At 33.5% G+C, this 22,733-nt stretch overlaps 1 protein-coding gene across 6 annotated transcripts in view; it reads right to left on the bottom strand.

Moving 5' to 3' along the window:
• CCDC91 (coiled-coil domain containing 91) overlaps nucleotides 1-22,733 on the bottom strand; it is a 527,068-nt gene that overhangs the window by 237,704 nt on the left and 266,631 nt on the right. For all 6 annotated transcript variants that reach the window (XM_051961141.1, XM_051961140.1, XM_051961143.1 and 3 more), the window contains 2 exons: nucleotides 21,267-21,344; nucleotides 2,081-2,188 (listed from right to left, as the gene is read on the bottom strand). In XM_051961141.1, the coding sequence (XP_051817101.1) occupies nucleotides 2,081-2,188; nucleotides 21,267-21,344 (186 nt within the window). The remainder of the gene's footprint in view (nucleotides 1-2,080; nucleotides 2,189-21,266; nucleotides 21,345-22,733) is intronic.

Genomic DNA, 22,733 nt, shown 5'->3' with positions numbered 1-22,733 from the left:
CCTCCTCCACCCCCCTTCTTGCACCTCCTTCCTCTAGATGGCAAGTAGTCCAATATATGTTTTTTTTTGAAAATAAAATATATGTTAAACATGGTAGAAATATATGTTAAATCCAATATATGTATACATATTTATACAATTATCTTGCTTTACAAGAAAAAGCAAATCAAACCAGAAAAGAAAATGATGAAGAAAATAAAATGCAAGCAAACAACAACAGAAAGAGTGAAAATGCTATGTTGTGAACCACACTCAGTTTCCACAGTCCTCTCTCTTTTGATCACAAGACCATTGGAACTGGCCTGAATCATCTCATTGGTTTTTTTTTTTTTTTTTTTTGAATCATCTCATTGTTAAAGAGCCATGTCCAACAAAATTGATCATTGTATGATATAGCTGTTGCTGTGTACAATAATCTCCTGGTTCTGTTCATTTCACTTAGCATCAATTTATACAAGTCTCTCCAGGTCTCTCTCAAATCTTGCTGCTTATCATTTCTTATAGAACAATAATATTTCATAACATTCATATACCATAGTTTATTTAATCATTCTCCACCTGATGGGCACTGGAAATAATTTTAAATGTTAGTATTCCTCTTAGTAAAAACTACTACTACCATTACTACTACTACTACTACTATTCCTACTACCAATAATAACTAATATACCTATTTGTCCTATTTATATCCTCACTGACTATGCAAAATGTCTCAACTTTTTTTTCCATATGCAATATGGAAATATCAGAAGTGAGAAATGATATTTCCCCCCTTAGATTTTTCTTTTCAGGATACATATGCTAAATATTTTTTATTCCAAATGTTTTAATGGATTCTCATTTGCTATTGTCTAATTGAAATGATGAGTTTATTAGGTATGATTCTAAGATTTCTTTCAATTCAAAATCCATTAATTCCATTATTCTCATTCTAACCCATTTACAGGCCATTTCATACTTGTCTCAAACAAATTGTGAAGATGGTTGCTCCCAGACATTTTCCATTAACAGGGTGAAGAGTCATCGACCCTTACAGAAGTGTACATTCAAAACATACCTAATAATTTTATAACAACTTACATATATTACTAACTATAGTGATAATATAATCTCTAATTACATTAATAGATCAATTAATTACAGTGTTATGTTATTCTTGTCTGGGCTGTAACTGATCTATAATTTTTTTGTCCCCTCATTTGATAAATATTTGTAGTTTAACCCTGTTAGTTTGTCATTTTACCCTTCAAGAAGTGAACAGCACCTTCAAAGGTGGAGATTTTGTTGTGTTTCAGATTACTCAGGAATGTTAAGACAATATCATATGTGAACAGGTTTAACCAATTCCTAGGAAACTTCACTTTCATATTTCTTTGAACAAGGAAGTGTTCACTGACCCCAGTCTTTTGCTTGTTCTTTAAGATTACACACTAAAAAGAAGTTATTCTATTGAACCCTGACAATTTTCATCACACTTTACGCCAAACTGCCATGAGACTTATATTATACACAATGATTAGTACATATTTATAAAAGCTGTTTAGCTTATATGATAAATGTAGTCAATTGTACTTTAAACTTCAAAAAAATATTAAGTCAAGATGAACAATATGCAATTATGTAAAAAAAAAAAAATAACTGAGAATCAGATGCCAAAAAAATAATAGTTTCTGTACTTAGTAATTCTAGTTTCTAAATACAATCCTATGTAAAAGGGGGAAAAATTGTAAAAATTACTTAGTTGTCTTTAACTTTTTTTCCCATGTCTTCTTTATGCAAGTTAGCAAATACCAAAAGTTAGCAATCAGGATCATTACACATTATTTTAATTCATATATATTATTTAGGATACTGAAAATTACTTTAAGTATATCATGAAAAATACCCAATTTAACTTAGAATTTATTTTCTCAAAAGAAAACCATGAAAAATAATCTAAGAACATGTCTCAAAAACAGATGCCTATAAATTGACACAGAATCAAGTATGTGTGTGTTGGGGTAGGGAAAGTGCCAAGGAAGAAGAGGAGAGAGAAAGGAAAATAACAATATGTGTATAAGGGGCTGTGAATTTTTGTTACCTGAGCATTAAGCAACTCCTCACATTTGCGAGCTTGTTTTTCAATGGCAGAGACATACTGTTTTCCAATAGATTCTTCTTGCTGCTTAACTGTAGTCTGTAGTAATGCCTGAAAACAAGGGGAAAAAGGGAATTTGAACAGGGAAGACATTTAAAGTCCCCTGCTGGTATGAGAAAACTGTGACACACTGAAAAGTCACTTCAATATTTGTGCATATCAGAAATTGTAGATTCAGGGCACTTAAAAGACAGACAGTTTAATGTCTTGCAGCACATCACACATAACACTCTTTTCACTTTCTTGGCTATAAATGCTCTTGGAGCCAGGATTCTAATTTTTTGGCTCACATATCTTCTTCACACATCTTCTCTTTAGAAAAGACTAAGTCATAGAGGAAGATAAAGAGGGTAGCCAATTTTGTAAAATATAAATTCAGGTTTGTGGGGACCACACAGGATGAGAAGCATATGAAAGCTGCTTAAAAAAAAAAAAAAAGAAAAAGAAAAAGAAAAAAGAATAAAAAAAAAAAGAAAGAAAAAGAAAAAATCCAGACATATTTCACTGGCTGACAAAACTCCACATCCTCTCGGCACGCTGTAATATCCCATGGGCCAAGCATGATCTTCAAGACCACAAATCAAATAAAAGCAGATGGAAACTCTGAGCAATTTTAAACATAAAAACTCTACCCCCCAGGAAATTTACACCCCTGATCATAGAAATCAAAGAGCACAAGCCAAGGACCTCAAGAAACTATTCATAAAAGAAATAATAAAATCAAGTACATCAGACAGATGAGATCTAGCAGTGTAAACATTAAAGTATCAATCTATTATATTAAAAACAACACTAAATAAAAAGAATCAATTTAGCATTTCAAGATGCTGCACCCATCTACTTCCTCAGTTCAGATAAAATCTTCATTATTCCTCTACCATATGTATTATTTACACTTTGTTCCCAGTGTTATATTGCATTGTTTAAATATGTATATATGTGTGTTTATGTATATGTATGCATGTGTGCACGTACAAACATCCATGTGTATGTATTTTAATCTCAAATATGAGCTGAACATATACATGTACAATAGAAAATAAACTATTTTTAAAACCATGTTTGGGTAATAAACTACTCAATTACAAAATTAAGCTGAAAGAAAAAGACATGTAAGTCTTATAAAAAACAGATCTCTTGCACATTCAAGCAGACATGGAAAATGGGCCAAATCTTAAATAATCTTTGTTTTGACAACAGAATTGCTTAATGGGAATCAACACACATTAAAACTCACTTTAAAATGGGGGGGAGGGGAAGGAAGACAATTATTTTCAGTATTTCTAAAGCAGTTTCTCATGTTGTAAGGCATTAACTTTTTTTTTTCAAGCTTAACTCTTTCTGATATTATTGACCTGCTAATTCAGCAACAGTCATTTCAAAAGTTGAGAGGGAGTAGGGGAAACAGAAGAAAAATGAAACTTTGGTTAAAGATTAATTAAAGTGTAGGGTATATATATAAAGTGCAGAATGTATAGATGGCACAATGGACAAGTGTGCTGGGAATCAGGAAGACTATCTTCCTGAATTCAAATTTGGCCTCAGACACTTACTAGCTGGGCTAACCCTATTTGCCTCAGTTTCTTCAACTATAAATGAACACACACACAAAAGACCACATATTGGGCATTAAAAACTTCACAATAAAAGAAAAAAGATCCTTTTCAGATCATAATAAAATAAAAATTATAATCAATAAAAAGGTAGTGAAAAGATAAAATGAAAAATAATGGAAACTTAATCTAATCCAAAAGAATGAATGAGTCAAGGAACAAATTATAAAACCAATCAAAAATTAATTTTATTAAAGATAATGATAACAATAAGACAATAGATCAAAATTTCTGGGGTGCAGTCAAAGTAATATTTAAGGGAAAATCTGTATGTCTAAAATGCATCAATAAAACAGAGAAAGAATAGATCAATGGAACAGGTATGCAATTAAAAAAGTTAGAAAAAGCACAAATTAAATATCCCCAATTAAAGTGTTGTTTTTTTTTTTTTTAATAATTTTTTATTGATAGAACGCATGCCAGGGTAATTTTTTACAGCATTATCCCTTGCATTCATTTCTGTTCCAATTTTTCCCCTCCCTCCCTCCACCCCTTCCCCCCAGATGGCAAGAGTCCTTTACATGTTGAATGGGTTGCAGTATATCCTAGATATAATATATGTGTGCAGAACCAAACAGTTTTCTTGTTGCACAGGGAGAATTGAATTCAGAAGGTATAAATAACCCGGGAGGAAAAACAAAAATGCAAGCAGTTTATATTCATTTCCAGTGTTCTTTCTTTGGGTGTAGCTGCTTCTGTCCATCTTTGATCAATTAAGGCTCTCTTTATCAAAGAGGTCCACTTCCATCAGAATACATCCTCAAACAGTATCATTGTTGAGGTATATAATGATCTCCTGATTCTGCTCATTTCACTCAGCATCAGTTCATGTAAGTCTCGCCAGTCCTCTCTGTATTCATCCTGCTGGTCGTCCCTTACAGAACAATAATATTCCATAACGTTCATATACCACAATTTACTCAACCATTCTCCAATTGATGGATATCTTTTCATTTTCCAGCTTCTAGCCACTACAAACAGGGCTGCCACAAACATTTTGGCACATACAGGTCCCTTTCCTTTCTTTAGTATCTCTTTGGGGTATAAGCCCAGTAGAAACACTGCTGGATCAAAGGGTATGCACAGCTTGATAACTTTTTGAGCATAGTTCCAAATTGCTCTCCAGAATGGCTGGATGTGTTCACAATTCCACCAACAATGTATCAGTGTCCCTGTTTTCCCACATCCCCTCCAACATTCCCCATTATCTTTCCCTGTCATTCTAGCCAATCTGACAGGTGTGTAGTGGTATCTCAGAGTTATCTTAATTTGCATTTCTCTGATTAATAATGATTTGGAGCATATTTTCATATGTCTATAAATAGTTTCAATTTCTTCGTCTGAGAATTGTCTGTTCATATCCTTTGACCATTTATCAATTGGAGAATGGTTTGATTTCTTATAGATTAGGGTCAGTTCTCTATATATTTTGGAAATGAGGCCTTTATCAGAACCTTTGATTGTAAAAATGTTTTCCCAGTTTATTGTTTCCCTTCTAATCTTGTTTGCATTTGTTTTGTTTGTACAAAAACTTTTCAATTTGATATAATCAAAATTTTCTATGTTGTGGTCAATAGTGATCTCTAGTTCTTCTTTGGTCATAAATTCCTCCCTCTTCCACAGGTCTGACAGGTAAACTATCCTATGCTCTTCCAATTTATTTATAATCTCATTCTTTATGCCTAGGTCATGAACCCATTTTGACCTTATCTTGGTGTACGGTGTTAAGTGTGGGTCAATGCCTAGTTTCTGCCATACTAATTTCCAATTTTCCCAGCAATTTTTGTCAAATAATGCATTCTTATCCCAGAAACTGGTGTCTTTGGGTTTGTCAAACACTATATTATTAAAGTTATTGGCTGTTTTGTCCTTTGAACCTAACTTATTCCATTGATCAACTAGTCTATTTCTTAGGCAATACCAGATGGTTTTAGTAACTGCTGCTTTATAATATAATTTTAGATCTGGTACAGCTGGGCCACCTTCATTTCATTTTTTTTTTTCATTAATTCCCTTGAAATTCTTGACCTTTTGTTTTTCCATATGAACTTTGTTATTTTTTCTAATTCATCAAAGTAGTTTTTTGGGAGTCTGATTGGTATAGCGCTAAATAAGTAGATTAATTTAGGTAGTATTGTCATCTTTATTATATTTGCTCGCCCAATCCAAGAGCATTTATATTTTTCCAGTTGGTTAGATCAGACTTAATTTGTGTGGAAAGTGTTTTGTAGTTTTGCTCATAAAGTTTCTGATTTTCCCTTGGCAGATAGATTCCTAAATATTTTATGCAATCAGTAGTTACTTTAAATGGAATTTCTTTTTGTATCTCTAACTGTTGGGTTTTGTTAGTGATATATAAGAATGCTGATGACTTATGTGGGTTTATTTTATATCCTGCAACTTTGCTGAAGGTGTAGATTGTTTCTAATAACTTTTTGGTAGAATCTCTGGGGTTTTCTAAGTATACCATCATATCATCAGCAAAGAGTGATAATTTGGTTTCCTCATTGCCTATTCTTATTCCTTTAATCTCTTTCTCAACTCTTATTGCCAAAGCTAGCATTTCTAATACAATATTAAATAGTAACGGTGATAGTGGGCAACCTTGTTTTACTCCTGATCTTATTGGGAATGGTTGCAGTTTGTCCCCGTTACATATAATGCTTACTGCTGGTTTAAAATAGATTCTACTGATTATTTTAAGGAAAAGTCCATTTATTCCTATACTCTCAAGAGTTTTTAATAGGAATGGATGTTGGATTTTATCAAATGCTTTTTCTGCATCTATTGAGAGGATCATATGGTTTTTGTTAATTTGATTATTAATATGGCCAATTATATTGACAGTTTTCGTAATATTGAACCAGCCCTGCATTCCTGGTATAAATCCTACTTGATCATGATGTATTATCCTGGGGATGATTTTCTGTAGTCTTTTTGCTAATATCTTATTTAAGATTTTAGCATCAATATTCATTAGGGAGATTGGTCTATAATTTTCTTTCTCTGTTTTCAACCTACCTGGTTTAGGTATCAGTACCATGTCTGTGTCATAAAAGGAGTTTGGTAGGACTCCTTCATTCCCTATTTTTTCAAATAGTTTATAAAGCATTGGGGCTAATTGTTCTTTGAATGTTTGGTAGAATTCACATGTAAATCCATCTGGTCCCGGGGATTTTTTTTTAGGGAGTTGATTAATAGCTTGTTCTATTTCTTTTTCTGAAATGGGACTATTTAAGCAATTTACTTCCTCCTCTGATAATCTGGGAAGCCTATATTTTTGGAAGTAGAGATCCATTTCACTTAGGTTATCAAATTTATTGGCATAAAGTTGGGCAAAGTAACCCCTCATTATTTCTTTAATTTCCTCTTCATCAGTGGTAAGTTCTCCTTGTTCATTTTTAAGACTGCCAATTTGATTTCCCTCTTTCCTTTTTCTAATCATATTTACCAAAGGTTTATCAATTTTATTGGTTTTTTCATAAAACCAATTCTTAGTTTTATTTATTAGTTCAATAGTTTTTTTTTTTACTTTCTATATTATTAATTTCTCCTTTTAATTTTAGAACTTCAAGTTTAGTAATTGATTGGGGGTTTTTAATTTGGTCTTTTTCTAACTTTTTAAGTTCCAGGCCCAATTCATTGATCTTCTCTTTTTCTATTTTATTCAAGTAAGCCTCTAAGGATATAAAATTTCCCCTTATTACTGCTTTGGCTGCATCCCATAAATTTTGATATGATGTCTCATTGTTGTCATTATCTTGAGTGAAATTATTAATTGTGTCTATAATTTGCTGTTTCACCCAATCATTCTTTAAGATGAGATTATTTAGTTTCCAATTACTTTTTGGTCTATTTACACCTAACTTTTTGTTAAATGTAGTTTTTATTGCGTTGTGTTCTGAAAAAAAAGCATTTACTATTTCTGCCTTCCTGCATTTAATTTTGAGGTCTTTATGTCCTAATATATGGTCAATTTTTGTGTAGGTTCCATGAACTGCTGAGAAGAAAGGATACTCCTTTCTGTCACCATTCAGTTTTTTCCAGAGATCTATCATACCTAATTTTTCTAATATTCTATTTATCTCTTTAATTTCTTTCTTATTTGTTTTGTGATTTGATTTATCTAAATCTGAGAGTGCAAGATTGAGATCTCCCACTATTATAGTGTTGCTGTCTATTTCTTCGCGCAACTCTCTTAGCTTCTCTTTAAGGAAGTTAGATGCAATACCACTTGGTGCATATATGTTTAATACTGATATTGCTTCATTGTCTATAGTACCCTTAAGCAAGATATAGTTTCCTTCCTTATCTCTTTTAATTAGATCAATCTTTGCTTTTGCTTGATCTGAGATAAGGATGGCTACCCCTGCTTTTTTGACTTCACCTGAAGCATAATAGATTCTGCTCCAGCCTTTCACCTTTAGTCTATATGTATCTCCCTGTTTTAAATGTGTTTCCTGTAAACAACAGATTGTAGGGTTCTGACTTTTGATCCAGTCTGCTATCCACCTCCTCTTTATGGGAGAGTTCATCCCATTCACATTTGCGGTTAAAATAACCAATTCTGCATTTCCTGCCATCCTAATATCCCCAGATTATACTTTTCTTTTTCTTGCCCTCCTTCCCTTCTTCCCTATTGTTTCCACTAACGTCGCACAGCTCTCCCTCTTTAGTATCCTTCCCTCCTCCCTTGGAATCCCTTCCCCTTTCTTGTACCCTTCCCTTAGTACTCTTTTTCCTTCTCCCTTTTCCTCTCCCACTTTTTAATGAAGTGAGAGAAGAATCTCTGTAAAACAAATATGTCAATTGTTTCCTCTTTGAGCCAACTCTGATGAGAGTAGGATTCACACAATGTTCCTCCCTCTCTCTAAGTTCCCTCATATATGATAGGTTTCCTCTGCCTCATTGTCGCATGTAGTTTCCCTCTTTTTATCTCCCTTCTTCCCTTTTTCTGGCACTATCCCCTTTCCATTTCTACTTCCCTTTTTTATGTTATATCGGTAAAATCAAATACATATGATTTTTATGTATATTCACAACAGAAATACAGTTCTCAAAAGTTCCTTTTACCTTTTTCTACTTCTCTTGATTCCTGTTGTTGAAGATCAAATTTTTTGTTTAAGTCTGGTTTTTTCCTTAGAAACAGATGGAATTCCTCTATTTCATTAAATATCCATCTTCTTCCGTGGAAAAAAAATACTCAGCTTAGCTGGATAGTTTATTCTTGGCTGCATTCCAACTTCTTTTGCCTTTCGGAATATCTGATTCCAGGCCCTTCGATCCTTTAATGTTGAGGCAGCCAGATCTTGCGTGACCCTTATTGTTGCATCTCGGTATTTGAACTGTTTTTTCCTGGCTGCTTGTAAAATTTTTTCTTTAGTCTGGAAATTCTGAAGTTTAGCCACAATATTCCTTGGAGTCTTTATTTTAGGGTCTTTTTCAGAAGGTGTTCGATGAATTCTTTCAACGCCTATTTTCCCTTCTGGTTCTATTACTTCTGGGCAGTTCTCTTTGATGATTTCCTGTAAAATAGTATCTAGGCTCTTTTTTTCATCATAATTTTCGGGTAATCCGATGATCCTCAGGTTATCTCTCCTAGATCTATTTTCCAGGTCTGTTGTTTTTCCCAGTAAATATTTGACATTTTTTTCCAATCTTTCATTTTTTTGGTTTTGCTTGACTGATTCTTGATGTCTCAATGAATCAGTCATTTCTATTTGTTCAGTTCTAATTTTTAGTGAGTTATTTTCTTCATTAGCTTTTTTTTTACTTCTTTTTATATATGTCCAATTGAGTTGTTTTGCTCTATGAAATTTTTTTCCATTTCACTAATTTTTTTTTTTAGTGAGTCATTTTCTTTTTCCAATTCGCAAACTTTGTTTTTTACCTTTTCCAATTCACATTTCAGGAAGTTGTTTTCTTTTTCCACTTTATCAAATTTTTCTTTTAATGAGTTATTTGCCTTTTCTGTACTCTTTTGCATAGCTTCTCTTTCCTTTCCCCATTTTTCTTCTAACTCTCTTTTAAGGTTTTGAATAGTCTCTTCTAGGAGAGCCTTTTGTATTAGAGACCAACAATCGTCTGGAGACTGCTATTAGTCTCTTCAGGGTTGAAGAGCTGTTCTCTTTCTGGGTAGAAACTATCAATCGTTCTTTTGATTTTTGTACTCATTTTGTTAAAGCCTGTAAGGTCTGCCTTCAGAGCCAGGAGGTTACCAGCTTCCTCTGCAGACCAGTGAAAGGTATATGGACGGGGTAGCTGTCCTGTTGACAGGCTACAAAAAGCAGCGAGGTACTGGAATGCTCTGGGAAAGAGTTCCCCACTAGAAAGTAACTCAGGCCTGCAGGGCTGGGCTGGGAAAGTGCCTTTCAAAGAACCTCAGCTGTGTGAGATAATGACTGCCCTGGAGCTAGACACTTAGCAGTGAGAGTTTCACTTCCCAAGCCAAACCCTGCCCTGGGGCTGTGAGTATTAACAGCTGAGCAGTGAATGGATTTGCAGGGACAGGAAGTGTCTGCCAGGGGAAGCACAGTCTGCTGGGGAAGTTCTATTGCCCCAGGCCGAGCCCCCCACTCTGCCAATTAAAGACTGCCCAGGCTGTGCCCCACTGTCGTGCAGATTAGTAACTGCCCCCGCAAAAGCCTCGAACTGCCAGATGTGGCCACAGGCCTGCGGTAAAGCCTGCCTGAGTCACTTCCGGGTTTGAGGGGTTACAGCCAGATCTCGTTAGGTTCTGGTGTTTTTTAGAGGACCCTCTGTTTTAGGCTTTAACTTCTCTGCCAGTTTACTGCTTTGTAATCAAGGTAGAGCAGTTAGCCTATAGCAGAGTGGTCCCTCTAACTTCTCCAGCCACAGAGATCACCCCTGCCCCTAGTCTGCTCAGGACGCTAGCCTCTTGCTGCCTGTGCTAGTCTGTTCCTGGCCCCTCAGGACAAACCTTTCCTGGCGAGCTTCTGGATTGGCTGGTAAGTTGTAGTGCTTCTTATCTTCATGAATTTAAGCAGTGAAGAGTTATTTTTGAGGCTGGATTAAATATTTGGTTATGAGGGTAATGAGAGGAGCTTAGAGAGTAGTGTGTGCCTGCTCCGCCATCTTGGCTCCGCCCCGGAAGTCCCCCAATTAAAGTAAAAAAAAAAAGGGAATCACAACTAAAATTTTTTTACCTAATATTTAAAATTAGGAGCTGGTTTTAGGAAAAAAAAACATTAAGCATAATAACTGACAAATTTGATTTAAAAAAAAGAAAATCAAATTACCAGTATCAAAAATGAAAAGCATCAACTCCCCACCAATGAAGAGAAATTAAAGCAAACATTAGGAAATATTTTAGCAACTTATATACAAATAAATGTGACAATTTAAGCAAAAAAAAAAAAAATCTTCAAAAATATAAATTGCCCAGATTAAGAGAAAATGAAATCGAATACTTAAATAATCCATTTTAGAGAAAAAGACATTGAAAAACTCCCTAAGAAAAAAATTCCCGAGTTATATGTGTGAATTTTATTATACATTTAAAGAACAACTAATTTCAATACTATATAAACTCTTTAGGAAAATGAGCAAAGAAAGAGTAGTATGAAATTTCTCTCACAACAAAAGAACAAAAACAGTGAAAGAAAATTATAGAACAATTTCCCTAATTCATATTTATGCAAATTTAAAATAAAATAATAGCAAGGAAATTACAATATATCACAAAGATTATATGCTATAACAGCGTATGTCCCCATCAAATGCTTCATTTATCAAATATATAAAGAACTGAGTCAAATTTATAATTTATAATTTCCCAGGAATGCAGGGCTGGTTCTGTATTAGGAAAACCATCAGCATAAATGCCCATATCAATAATTACACCAATAAAAATCATATGATTATTTCAATAGATGCTGAAAAAGCTTTTTGACAAAACACAGCACTTACTCCTTCTAAAAAACATTAGAGAGGACAGAAATGAAGAGTACTTTCCTTAAAATTAGAGGAAGTATCTACCTATAACCATCAGCAAACACTATCTTAATGGAAATAAGCCTCCCCAATAAAGTGAGGGTATGAAACTAGGATGGCCATTCTCACCACTATTTTTCAATATTGAAAAAAAATGCTAGCTATAGCATTAAAAGAAGAAAAAGAAATTAAAGGAATCACAATAAGTAATGAGGAAACAAGACTAAATATTATGATGGTATACTTAGTGAATCCCAGAAAATCAAGTAAAAACTATTTGAAATAATTAACAACTTTAACAGATTTGCAGGATATAAAATAAACCCACAAAAACAATGTGAAAAAAGCTTTGTATTTCTTTTCATATAGTTCATGTATTTGTCTTGGCAGGGGACTCCCAAGTATTTTATATTGTATATGTTGTTTGTTTGTTTGTTTGTTTAAACTGAATTTCTTTTTTAATCTCTTGCTGCTGGACATAAAGCTAGTGCTTTATGTGGGTTTATTTTATATCCTGCAGCTTTGCTAAAGGTGTTATTTTTTCTTCCAGATGAATTTTTTCTAGCTCTATAACAAAACTCATCTGAAAAAACAAAAATTCAATAATGTAAAGAAAATCAATGGGAAAAAATGCAAAAAAAAAAAAAAAAGGTGGACTAGTCATTTATCAGATCTTAAATATTAATGTAAAAGCATTAATCATCATAACTAGTACTAAGAGAGCAATACATTCATTGAATAAACTTGGTACATAACACATAGTAATAAATGACTACAGTAAGATAGTTCTTTTTTTTTCTTTTCTTTTTTTTTTTTTTTTTAAGAGACCAATTTAATAGTTTATTAAATGGAGAGATATACTGGGAACAAATGGATCCATGGTTGGTCGCAGAGCTGAACGAGACCATTGTCTCAAAGAATCCAGCCAGATAGTTCTGATAAACTTGAAGGCCCCAGCTTCTTGGACAAGAAGTCATTTTTTGAAAAATACTACTGGGAAGATTGGAAATGGTATAGCTGGAACTAGGTATAAACCAAAATTTTACACCGCATGTCAAGATAAGTTCAAAATGGGTACAACTTAAATATATAAGATAAAACCATAAGCAAATTAAAGGAGCAAGGATTAATCTACTGTCAGATTTATAAAGAAGGGAAGAATTTATGAATAAATAAAAGTTAGAGAATCTTGTGAGATATAAAATGGGTAATTCTGGTTATATTAAATTTAAAAGGTTTTGCACAAATAAAACCAATGTAACAAATATTAAATGTAAAGCAGAAAGCTGTGAAACAATTTTTTATCGTCAGTATTTCTAATAAAGTCTTCTTTTCTCAAATACATAGAAAACTGAGTCAAACTTATAAGAATACAAGTTATTCCCTGACTAATAAATGGTCAAAGGATATGAATTTTCAGATGAAAATTTTCAGATAAAAATGAAATCAATACCATCTACAGTTATATAAAAAACTGTTTATACTATAAGTACCTATTAGAGAAATACACACTCAGAGGTACCATCTCACATCTATCAGATTGATTAATTTAACAGAAGAGTGTAATGTCCAGGTTGGCTTTCTGGTAGGTCTCAGGATCAGCTGAAGTCTTGGGCTTAGTGGGGGGAATGAAGTGAAAGAGGCAGGAAAGCAGCCACATGGCTGGTCAAAGTCTGGACTCTGGAATCTGGAGCCTGAAGTCTTCTGTGACTGAAATCACTGCAGCTAAGAGAGCTCTCTGTTTCTGGGATTCCCTTAAATACCCCAACCCAACTACATTACCACACCACACGGGGCATGCGCACCACATGACCCTAAGTATATGCCAACTAGATTGACCACATCATTATATTACATCAAGCATTGCTTAGAGAAGACAGAGTAGGTACTTAACTACAAGTACCCTGCTGTCTTAGATTCAAGTACACCCTTTCAGAGTTCAGGCCCTACAGAAGAAAATGATAAATGCTGGAGGAGATATATGAAAATTGAGGAACATTGTGGGTAGAGTTATAAACTGATTCTAAATCAGTTAATATTGTAAAAAGCAACTTAGAATTCTGTCCAAAAGGCAATAAAACTATACATGGAAAAAAGATGAAGAAAATGGCTGGGGAAAGAGACTACTTTCACTGGGCTACCTTAGAGGACAAATTTCAGGATCTGTTCAAGGATCCCTCCCTTGGCTTCTTCCCTCACCTTCCCCATGTAACCATCTCTCCCCCATTATTTCTTTATAGATATTGGAGGATGCTATACTTTTTATGATGTGTGTGTATATGTATATGTATGTATATGTGTGGTGTGTGTGTGTGTGCGCGCATGTATATGTATATTTTATATATATGCATATATATAAAATATACATATATATATTATATAATGGGCTAAAACTGAGCAGATGTACTTAGACAGCAGAGCACTTAAGGGTAATTACTTATTGGACAATATTCTATTAGCATATGCTTGGAAAATGGCTCACCTCACTATTCTGTGCTGGCTTGATCTGTTGGTGTATAGAGAGATTTGGAGGAAGGATTAGAGGGTGGAATAAGAAAAGCAAGTGTGACTCCTGGTGGAGTGAAGAAGAGGAGATTCCTGTGTCCATTCCTCTCATTTCAACCAAGAATAAAGACCAAGGATTTTTGCTTATCCTAACTCTGGCTGATTTTAGAGTATTCAGGGTGCTAACACGGTCATCATATACATATATATGTATGTGATGAAACTCTGAAACAAGGATTCTTACAAGGTGTTAAGTCAGTGGAATTGATAAAGACAATGGTACTTAGTACTTACTATAGTTCTACAAGATTCACACCTATGATAAGAAAGCATATAAGCTTGGGTAAACTCAGCCAGAATGAGAACTAGGGAAGACAGAGACAGTGGTGGTGGTCCTCCTGCCTTTCTGACAGAAACCAAGACACATTCAGGAGAACTCAAGAAAGCTGGCCCAGGCCTCAGGCAGAGATAATAAAATATTTGGAGTTTAACCCCTGGTTACTAGTGTGGGATTACTGAATTGAAATGAAGGCTGCTCCCAAAGACACCAAGAAAACTGAACCAAGAAGAACATTACAATTCTTTTTCTGAACCTCATTTCTATAACATAATTACTATTTTACCTGAATTCTGCCAATCTTTCTTTTAAGTACACTATTGTTAATGTGAATCTTAAACATATAATATACACTTCCCATATAAAAAAAAAAGTAAGTAATTTGTCCATGTTTAAACAACTTGTCTATATTGAGTTCTTGAAATTGATCATTGATATTGGCTCTTATTGTTAAATTTTCTGTTAAGTTTGGGTTTGGTTGATAAAAAGTCCTGAAAATCTGCAAGTTTGTTGAATGTCCATTTTTTTCCCTCATTCAATATAATAGATAATTTTGCTGGGTATGATATCTTTAGCCACAGGCCTAGTTCTTTTGATCATATCAGTAGATATATCTTTTATTGTGGCTGCTGCTAAGTCCTTGTACAATCTTTTTTTTTTTTTTTTTTTGCTGAGGCATTCGGGGTTAAGTGACTTGCCCAAGGTCATGCACCTAGGAAGTGTTTAAGTGTCTGAGGCCAGATCTGAATTCAGATCTTCCTGACTTCAGGGCTGGTGCTCTATCCACTGCAGCTCTATCCAGGTGCCCCAATCCTGTACAATTCTAATAGTAACTCCAGCATATTGATTTTTTGTTTGTTTCTTGCAGAATTTTCTATTTGAATTTGAAATTTGGCAATAATATTCCTATGTGAATAATACATAGGTATCTCATTGAGGTGGTGTTGGGCAGATTTTTTTTCTATTTCTACTTTTCCCTCATATTCTATCATTCCAGGACAATTTTCTTCTATTATTTCTTGCATTATTTTGACAAGATTCTTTGTTCACAATTTTCAAGCAGTTCCATTATTCTTATATTTTCTATTCTTAATCTGTTGTTTTTCTTATGTGTCACATTTCTTTATAATCTGTTGTTATTTCTTGGTCTCTCATAGCTTCATTGCCTTCCTCTTCCCCAATTCTAATTTTCAAACAATTCTTTTCATCTTTGAGACTCTATCTCCTTTTCTAGTTGATTTCATCAAAACTTTTTGATGATTTTATTTTTTCTTGGATGATTTTTTTTTTTTAGTTTTTCCTCAATTTCTCTCATTTGACTTTTAAATTCTTTTTTGATTTCTTCTATAAATTCTCTCTAGGCAGAGAACTATTTTACATTACTCTATAGAGTTGAAGCTTTTTTTTTTTTTTTTTTTTTTTTAATTTCAGTGTCTCCCTCTGAAGATAAAGCCTAGTCTTCCCTGTGCCCATAGTAAATTTCTATGATTGGGTTCTTTCTTATTGGCTAGTTCATTAAAAAAAAAAAAAAAAAAGGTATTAGTGAAAGCAGCTCTAATCATGGGATGGCGAGATGGTGGCTCTCGCTTCATTTCAGCTTTCCTGTCTGACCAAGAATTCCAAACCAAAAGCCCTACCCTCCAGCAAACACCTGCAGCCAGCAGTGTCCCTGGCCCACAGCTTCTGTACTCACCAGGCATGCTGGTTCTTTCTCACCAGGGCCACATTGCCATAGCACAGCTGAACCTGGTATTTCTAATCAAACAAGTTTTACTCAAGTCTTCTAACTCCTCAAGCAGTCCGGGAGGTGAAAGTTTCTGTGGTTCCTACAGAGGCTCCAGCCAAACCCAGCTAGATCCAGGGCTCCCTATTGACATTTCTGAGGAGCTAACTCAAAGGTGTTTGCACATCACACAGGTTATTCCCCAGTCCAGGGACTTTGTTCAAATCTTCTTAGAGTGTACTTAGGAGGACCTCTGTTTTGCTCCAAGTCTTCTTGATTTTTCACCGATCTATGTTTGCCCTGAGGTGCAAATCTGTTATATTTGTGGAGGAAATCTAGAAAGCTTGAAATTTACTAAACTACTCCACCATCTTCCCAGAATCCTCCTCTTCCTCCTCCTTCTCCTCTTCCTCCTCTTCCTCCTTCTCCTCCTCCTCCTCCTTCTTCTTCTTCTCCTCTCTCTCTCTCTCTCTCCTCTCTCTCTCTCTCTCTCTCTCTCTCTCTCTCTCTCTCTTTTTTTAACATCTTTTGAGATTCGTGCCAAGTAGTGGTATTGTTAGGTCAAAGGAAAGGCATGATTTTTTCTAGACTTTGAACATAGTTAGTATTTTTGATCATTTACCAAATGGAGAATGGCTCTTATTTTTCATAAATTTGACTCAGTTTCCTTTATTTTGACAAATGAGATTTTAACAGAGAAACTTGCTCAAAATCCTTTTCACACTTACTACTGATAACTGCATTTCCCCCATTTATTCTATTTTGTTACTGACCACTTCTTCCTCCAATATACCCTTTATTCTATAACCCTATCTCCTTCCCATATTCCATTCTCCTCCTATTTTCGTGTATCTGTATTGAGTATGTATGTTATTTCCTCTTTTAGACAATGCTGATGAGGATAAGGTTTACCGACTCTCCCTCTCTCCTCATCTTCCTTTCCACTATAAAAGCTTGTCCTTGCCAAAGGAGTGTATTTTTAAAGAAAATTGGATGATGTCATAGAAGACAAGTCATTATTTCAGAGAAGAATATGCTCTGTCTTTTGTGTTTTTATTAATTCCAGAAAAGATCAAATTCAGTCTACTTCTGTCTAAGCAGGCAGAAATTAGAAGACCTGCAGACACTGTGAGTTCAATCCTTGAGAAGAAAGTTCATGTTTCTTAACAGCTAAACTCTCAAATATTTGGGGGAGTGGTGCTGATGGATTTGGTCCCAATGCTCTTCAGATAACTAGGAAAGCAGTAGTCATATAAAATCTCAAGGATATTGAATTTAAAATTCAGAGATTTGTCCTTTGTTTTTTCTTAATTAGAATCAAGAAAGGTCATGAGGATGCTGGTTAAAAATCTCAGTACCTTGGGCAGCTAGATGGCACAGTGGATAGAGCACCAGCCCTAAAGTCAGGAGGACCTGAATTCAAATATGGCCTCAGACTCTTTACACTTCCTAGTTGCGTGATCTTGGGTAAGACACTTACCCTATTGCCTCAGCTCCCCCCAAAAAATCTCAGTACCTTGAGATTTCAAGGATTCTCAGATTTTTCTATGTGTTTGAATTATAGTACAAGGATATTTTATAATTCAAAAAATGTCAATTATGGGTATATGCCTAAACATGGAAAGTCACTATAGTCTAGCCATGATATAAAGTGCTTTTGAGTCTGAGGAACAATCTTCAGAAGAGAAGAAAGAGTTCCTTCTGGCCTTGTTGTTAAGGGATTCTAGTAACATAAGAGATGCTACCTCAAATACCACAAAGTTTTCCCAATGAAAATTGATTATTGTGCCACTGGTAACAAAGTAAAATTAAACCCTTTCTAAAATTAAGTGCAGTAATAGGGTCTTTTATGCCTCATATCCAGTTGCTTCAATATTCTGTAAAATTGCCATAAAGATAGGCCATTCTCCTCAGATGCTATAACACTGCTTCTTAGGATGGAACTTTCTTCCCCCTTAATATAATCTGTTCATAATATCCCATGTAAAAGTCCCAAATCAACCAGACATGCTATCATTTTTTAAATTCTAAAATCACAAAATATGTAAAGAAACTAGCAGAAACACAAAACTCTATGCCCTTTCAAAGAGGTCAGTGTACTTTGTTGAACAGATTCCTGAAATAGAACTCCAAAGAGTGGAGCTGACTTTTTAATTTTTTACGAATGCAAGTGTTTCAGCATGATATGGTATTTCTGTTTTGTTTTCTTTTTTTCTCTATATGGGGAGATTATTCATTTTTTTGTTTTGTTTTGTTATGTCAATTAATTATTGTCATTCTCTGATGAAATTATCAATTGTTTCTATAATTTGATATTCACCTACTTTTTAAAATTAGATTCGTTTCCAATTAATTTTTAATCTATTTTTTCTATAGACCTTTACTAAATATAATTTTTACTTTTTCATGATCTGAACAGGGATGCATTGAATATTTCTTTCTTTCTACAATTTGATTGTAAGGTTTTTATGCCTTAATACATGGTCAGTTTTACTGTGAGTGCATTGTATCAATGAGAAAATAATATATTTCTTTCTATCCCCATTCAGTTTTCTCTAGGATCTATCATATCTAACTTGTCTAAAATTCTATTCACCATCTTAATTTCTTTCCTGTTTATTTTTTAGTTAGATTTATCTAGTTCTGTGATGAGAAAGTTGAGGTCCTCTCCCCTTAGTATCTCCTATTTTCTCCTGTAATTCATTTAACTTCTCCATTAAAAATGTAGATCCTATAGCATATATGTTTAGTATTATTTATACACACATATGTTTTATGTTTTACATATATGTTTAGTATATATTTGTTATATTATATATATGTGTGTATATATATATATATGTTTAGTATATTTTTTTTATTAATGTTACTTTGTTATCTATGGTACTTTTCAGTAAGATGTAGTTTGCTTTCTTTTGTGTTTCAATTATATCTACTTTTGCTTTGAGATATGATTTCTACCCCTGCTTTTTTTTTTTTTTTTTAACTTCAGTTGAAGGATAATACTCTTTTATCTTTTCTCTCGGTGTTTCTCTACTTAAAATGTGTTACTGGTAAAAGACATGTTCTAGAGTCTGGTTTCTGATACACTCTTCAATCTGTTTCTATTTTGTAGGAGAGTGAATCCTATTCGTATTCATTATGTTATGAATACTAAGTCTGTATTTCCCTCAATCCCATTTTTCCTCTGTTTACACTTTTCTCTCTTTTTTCACCCTGCCTTTCCTCACCAGAATTTTGCTTCTGACCACTACTTCCCTCACTACACTCTCCTTTCTATCAATTGCCACCCCATTTTATCCCCCATCTCCTCCTACTTTCCTATTCTGTAAGCTAGATTTCTACACCTGAGTGTGCATGTTATCTTGTTTCAGGAATCTGATAAGAATAAGATTCAAACGATGTTTCTCTTCTTTCCTTCTACTGTAACAATTCTTGAATGCTCTTCATGTGATATAATTCACCCCATTCTGCCTCCTTCTTTCTTTGTCTCCCTGTATAATCTTCTAGCCATTTAATTTTTTCTAAAATTATATCAAAGTCAAGTTATACCTGCATTCTTTGTTCATATATACTCCTAACTTCTCCATGTAGAGATGTAAGCAATATCAATCAAAGCAAATCTTCTTGAGTAGACAAATTGACAAATTGTCATGTTTGTTTGAACATGTTGAGTAACGTGTTTGTTTTTTCTTTCTTGTTTATCTTTTTTTATGCTTCAACACTGATCTTTTTATCATGAAAATCTTAAAAGTCCCCTATTTTACTGAATGTCCATTTCTTCCTCTGAAAAAGTATGCTCACTTATGTTGGGTAGTTGATTCTTGACTTGTTCCAAGCTCTTTTGCTTTTCAGAATATCACATTCCAAGCCCTCAAGATTTTTTAACGTAGAAGCTGCTAAATCCTGTGTAATTTTGACTGTAATTCCTTGACATGTGAATTGTTTCTAACTCCTTCCAATATTTTCTCCCTGACCTGAGAGTTCTGGAATTCTATCATATTTCTTGGAATTTTCATTTTGGGATCTCTTACAGGAGGTAATTGGCATATTCTTTCAATAACTATTTTATCCTCTATTCTAGGTTGTTAGGGCAATTTTCCTTGATAATTTCTTGAAAGATGCTATCCAGGCTCTTTTTTTTTTTTTTAATCATGGCATTCAGATAATACAATAATTCTAAAATTATCTTTTAGTCTTAATATAATCTTAAAGAACATTTGCTTCCCTGAGAGGCCACATGGAACACTTACCAAACACACACATAAATACACAAACATATGTGTGCATACATAAAAAAACACATATAATAATGCATCTGCAAATATATATTATATACAGACACATACATATACATGTACATATACTTGCAGATGAATTACTTACAAATGCCCTGAGTTAGACATCAATCAATACATTAACAATCATTTTATTTGACTATTGTATGATAGGCATTATACTAAATTCTATGAGAAAAAGATCAAAGTATGGAGATAAACCCACATATCAGTACATAAAAATTTACAATGAATAAATACAAATAAATATAAAGTATTTAGGGAAAGAGGGAAGTCAGATGGTATAGTGGGTAGAGTGCAAAGCCTGGAGTCAGAAAAAATGAGTTCAAAAGCATATTCAGAAATTTATTAGCTAGGTGACCCTGGGAAAACTATTTAACCTTGTTTGCCTCAATTTCTTCATATATAAAATGAGCTGAAAAAGGAAATGAAACCACTACAATATCTTTGCCAAGAAAACTCCAAATGGGAGTATAAAGAACTGGACATAACAGAAATAATTGAACACACACATATGTAGTATGTATGTATGTATACATACATATATAGTATTACTATATTCAGATTAAGCAGAACCAAAAGGATATGACTATTATGATACAAAGGGAAAATTATATACAAATACAGTAGTAAAATTATTTTCATATCAAGTCAACAAGCATTTATAAGGCACAGAAATTAGCAAGCTTATAACCTTTACCTTATATTCCTCTGTAATAATGCTCAAAGTCTCATGGCCAGCTTTCTTCATATCTTCCAATTGGCGCTTATGTTGTTCCTGAAAGAAAAGAAGAGTTCAAATTTTGACTTCTTTTTTTTTGTCTTGTATATTTTGTTTCTTTTCAGATTGCCACTACTGAATTAAATTGTCCATTAAATATTCAATGTGTATGACAGTTCAGCTAAATGTCTCTGTGGCCTAGAATTCTGGCATTAGAATTCTGGATTTCAAATCCAGCTTCAGATACTGACTAGTTGTGTGACCCTAGGCTAATCCCATAATCCTCTCTGCCTCAGTTTTCTCACCTGTGAAATGAGTTAGAGACAAAAAGGTAAACCACTCTAGTGTCTTTGACAAGAAAACGCCAAAAGGGATCACAAAGGGTTGGATACAACTGAAAATAACTGAACAAAATAGTGTATAAACAAATCATATACATGTGACACTAGAGTCTTTAATAAATCATTGAGTTCACTAAATGAATGTTTTTACTTTTGGAACTTAAAAGTCAAAAAAATTTAAAGGAAGATTAGCTAACAAAATGCGAACTCAATAAACCATAAAATTTCAAACGGGGTCTTTTAACCTATAGCAGTATCTAACTTTCTCTACAGTTAAAAGATATAATTTTTTTTCGAGTGACTGAAAACAAAAAAATAGAAGAATTTTATATCAAGATTCTTAAGCAATTCAACCAGAATTAATTAACAAATTTTGGGAAAGCAAGATCATCAATAACAAGATCCTATACATACCAAAAGAGAACCAATAATACCTTTTATAGAGTTCTCAACCTTGTTACCTCAGAACTAGATAAATCAAACCACAAAACAAATAAGAAAAAAGTTAAAAGGTAAATGGCATATTAGGAAATTTAGATATGATAGATTTTTGGAGAAAACTGGAGACAGAAAGGAGTATACTTTCTTCTCAGCAGTTCATGGAACCTATAAAAAATTGATCATATATTAGGACATAAAGACCTCAAAATCAAATGCAGAAAGGCAGAAATAATAAATGCATTCTTTTCAGATTATGATGCAATAAAAACTATATTCAGCAAAAAGCTAGGGATAAATAGACCAAAAAGCAATTGCAAACTAAATAATCTCATTCTAAAGAATGATTGGGAGAAACAGCAAATCATAGACACAATTAATAATTTCACCCAGGAGAATGACAACAATGAGACACATACCAAAATTTGTGGAATACAGCTAAAGCGGTAATAAGGGGAAATTTAATATCTTTAGAGGCTTACTTGAATAAAATAGGGAAAGATAAGATGAATGAATTGGGCTTGCAACTTAAAAAGTTAGAAAAAGCTAAAAAAAGACCAAATTAAAATCCTCCAATCAAATACAAAACTTGAAATTCTAAAATTAAAATGGGGAAATTGATAAAATTAAAAGTAAAAAAAAAAAAAACTTGAATTAATAAATAAAA

This window comes from Antechinus flavipes, chromosome 5 (genome assembly GCF_016432865.1).
Source record: "Antechinus flavipes isolate AdamAnt ecotype Samford, QLD, Australia chromosome 5, AdamAnt_v2, whole genome shotgun sequence".
Taxonomy (NCBI): domain Eukaryota; kingdom Metazoa; phylum Chordata; class Mammalia; order Dasyuromorphia; family Dasyuridae; genus Antechinus; species Antechinus flavipes.
This window is presented reverse-complemented; position numbering and strand designations above follow the sequence as displayed.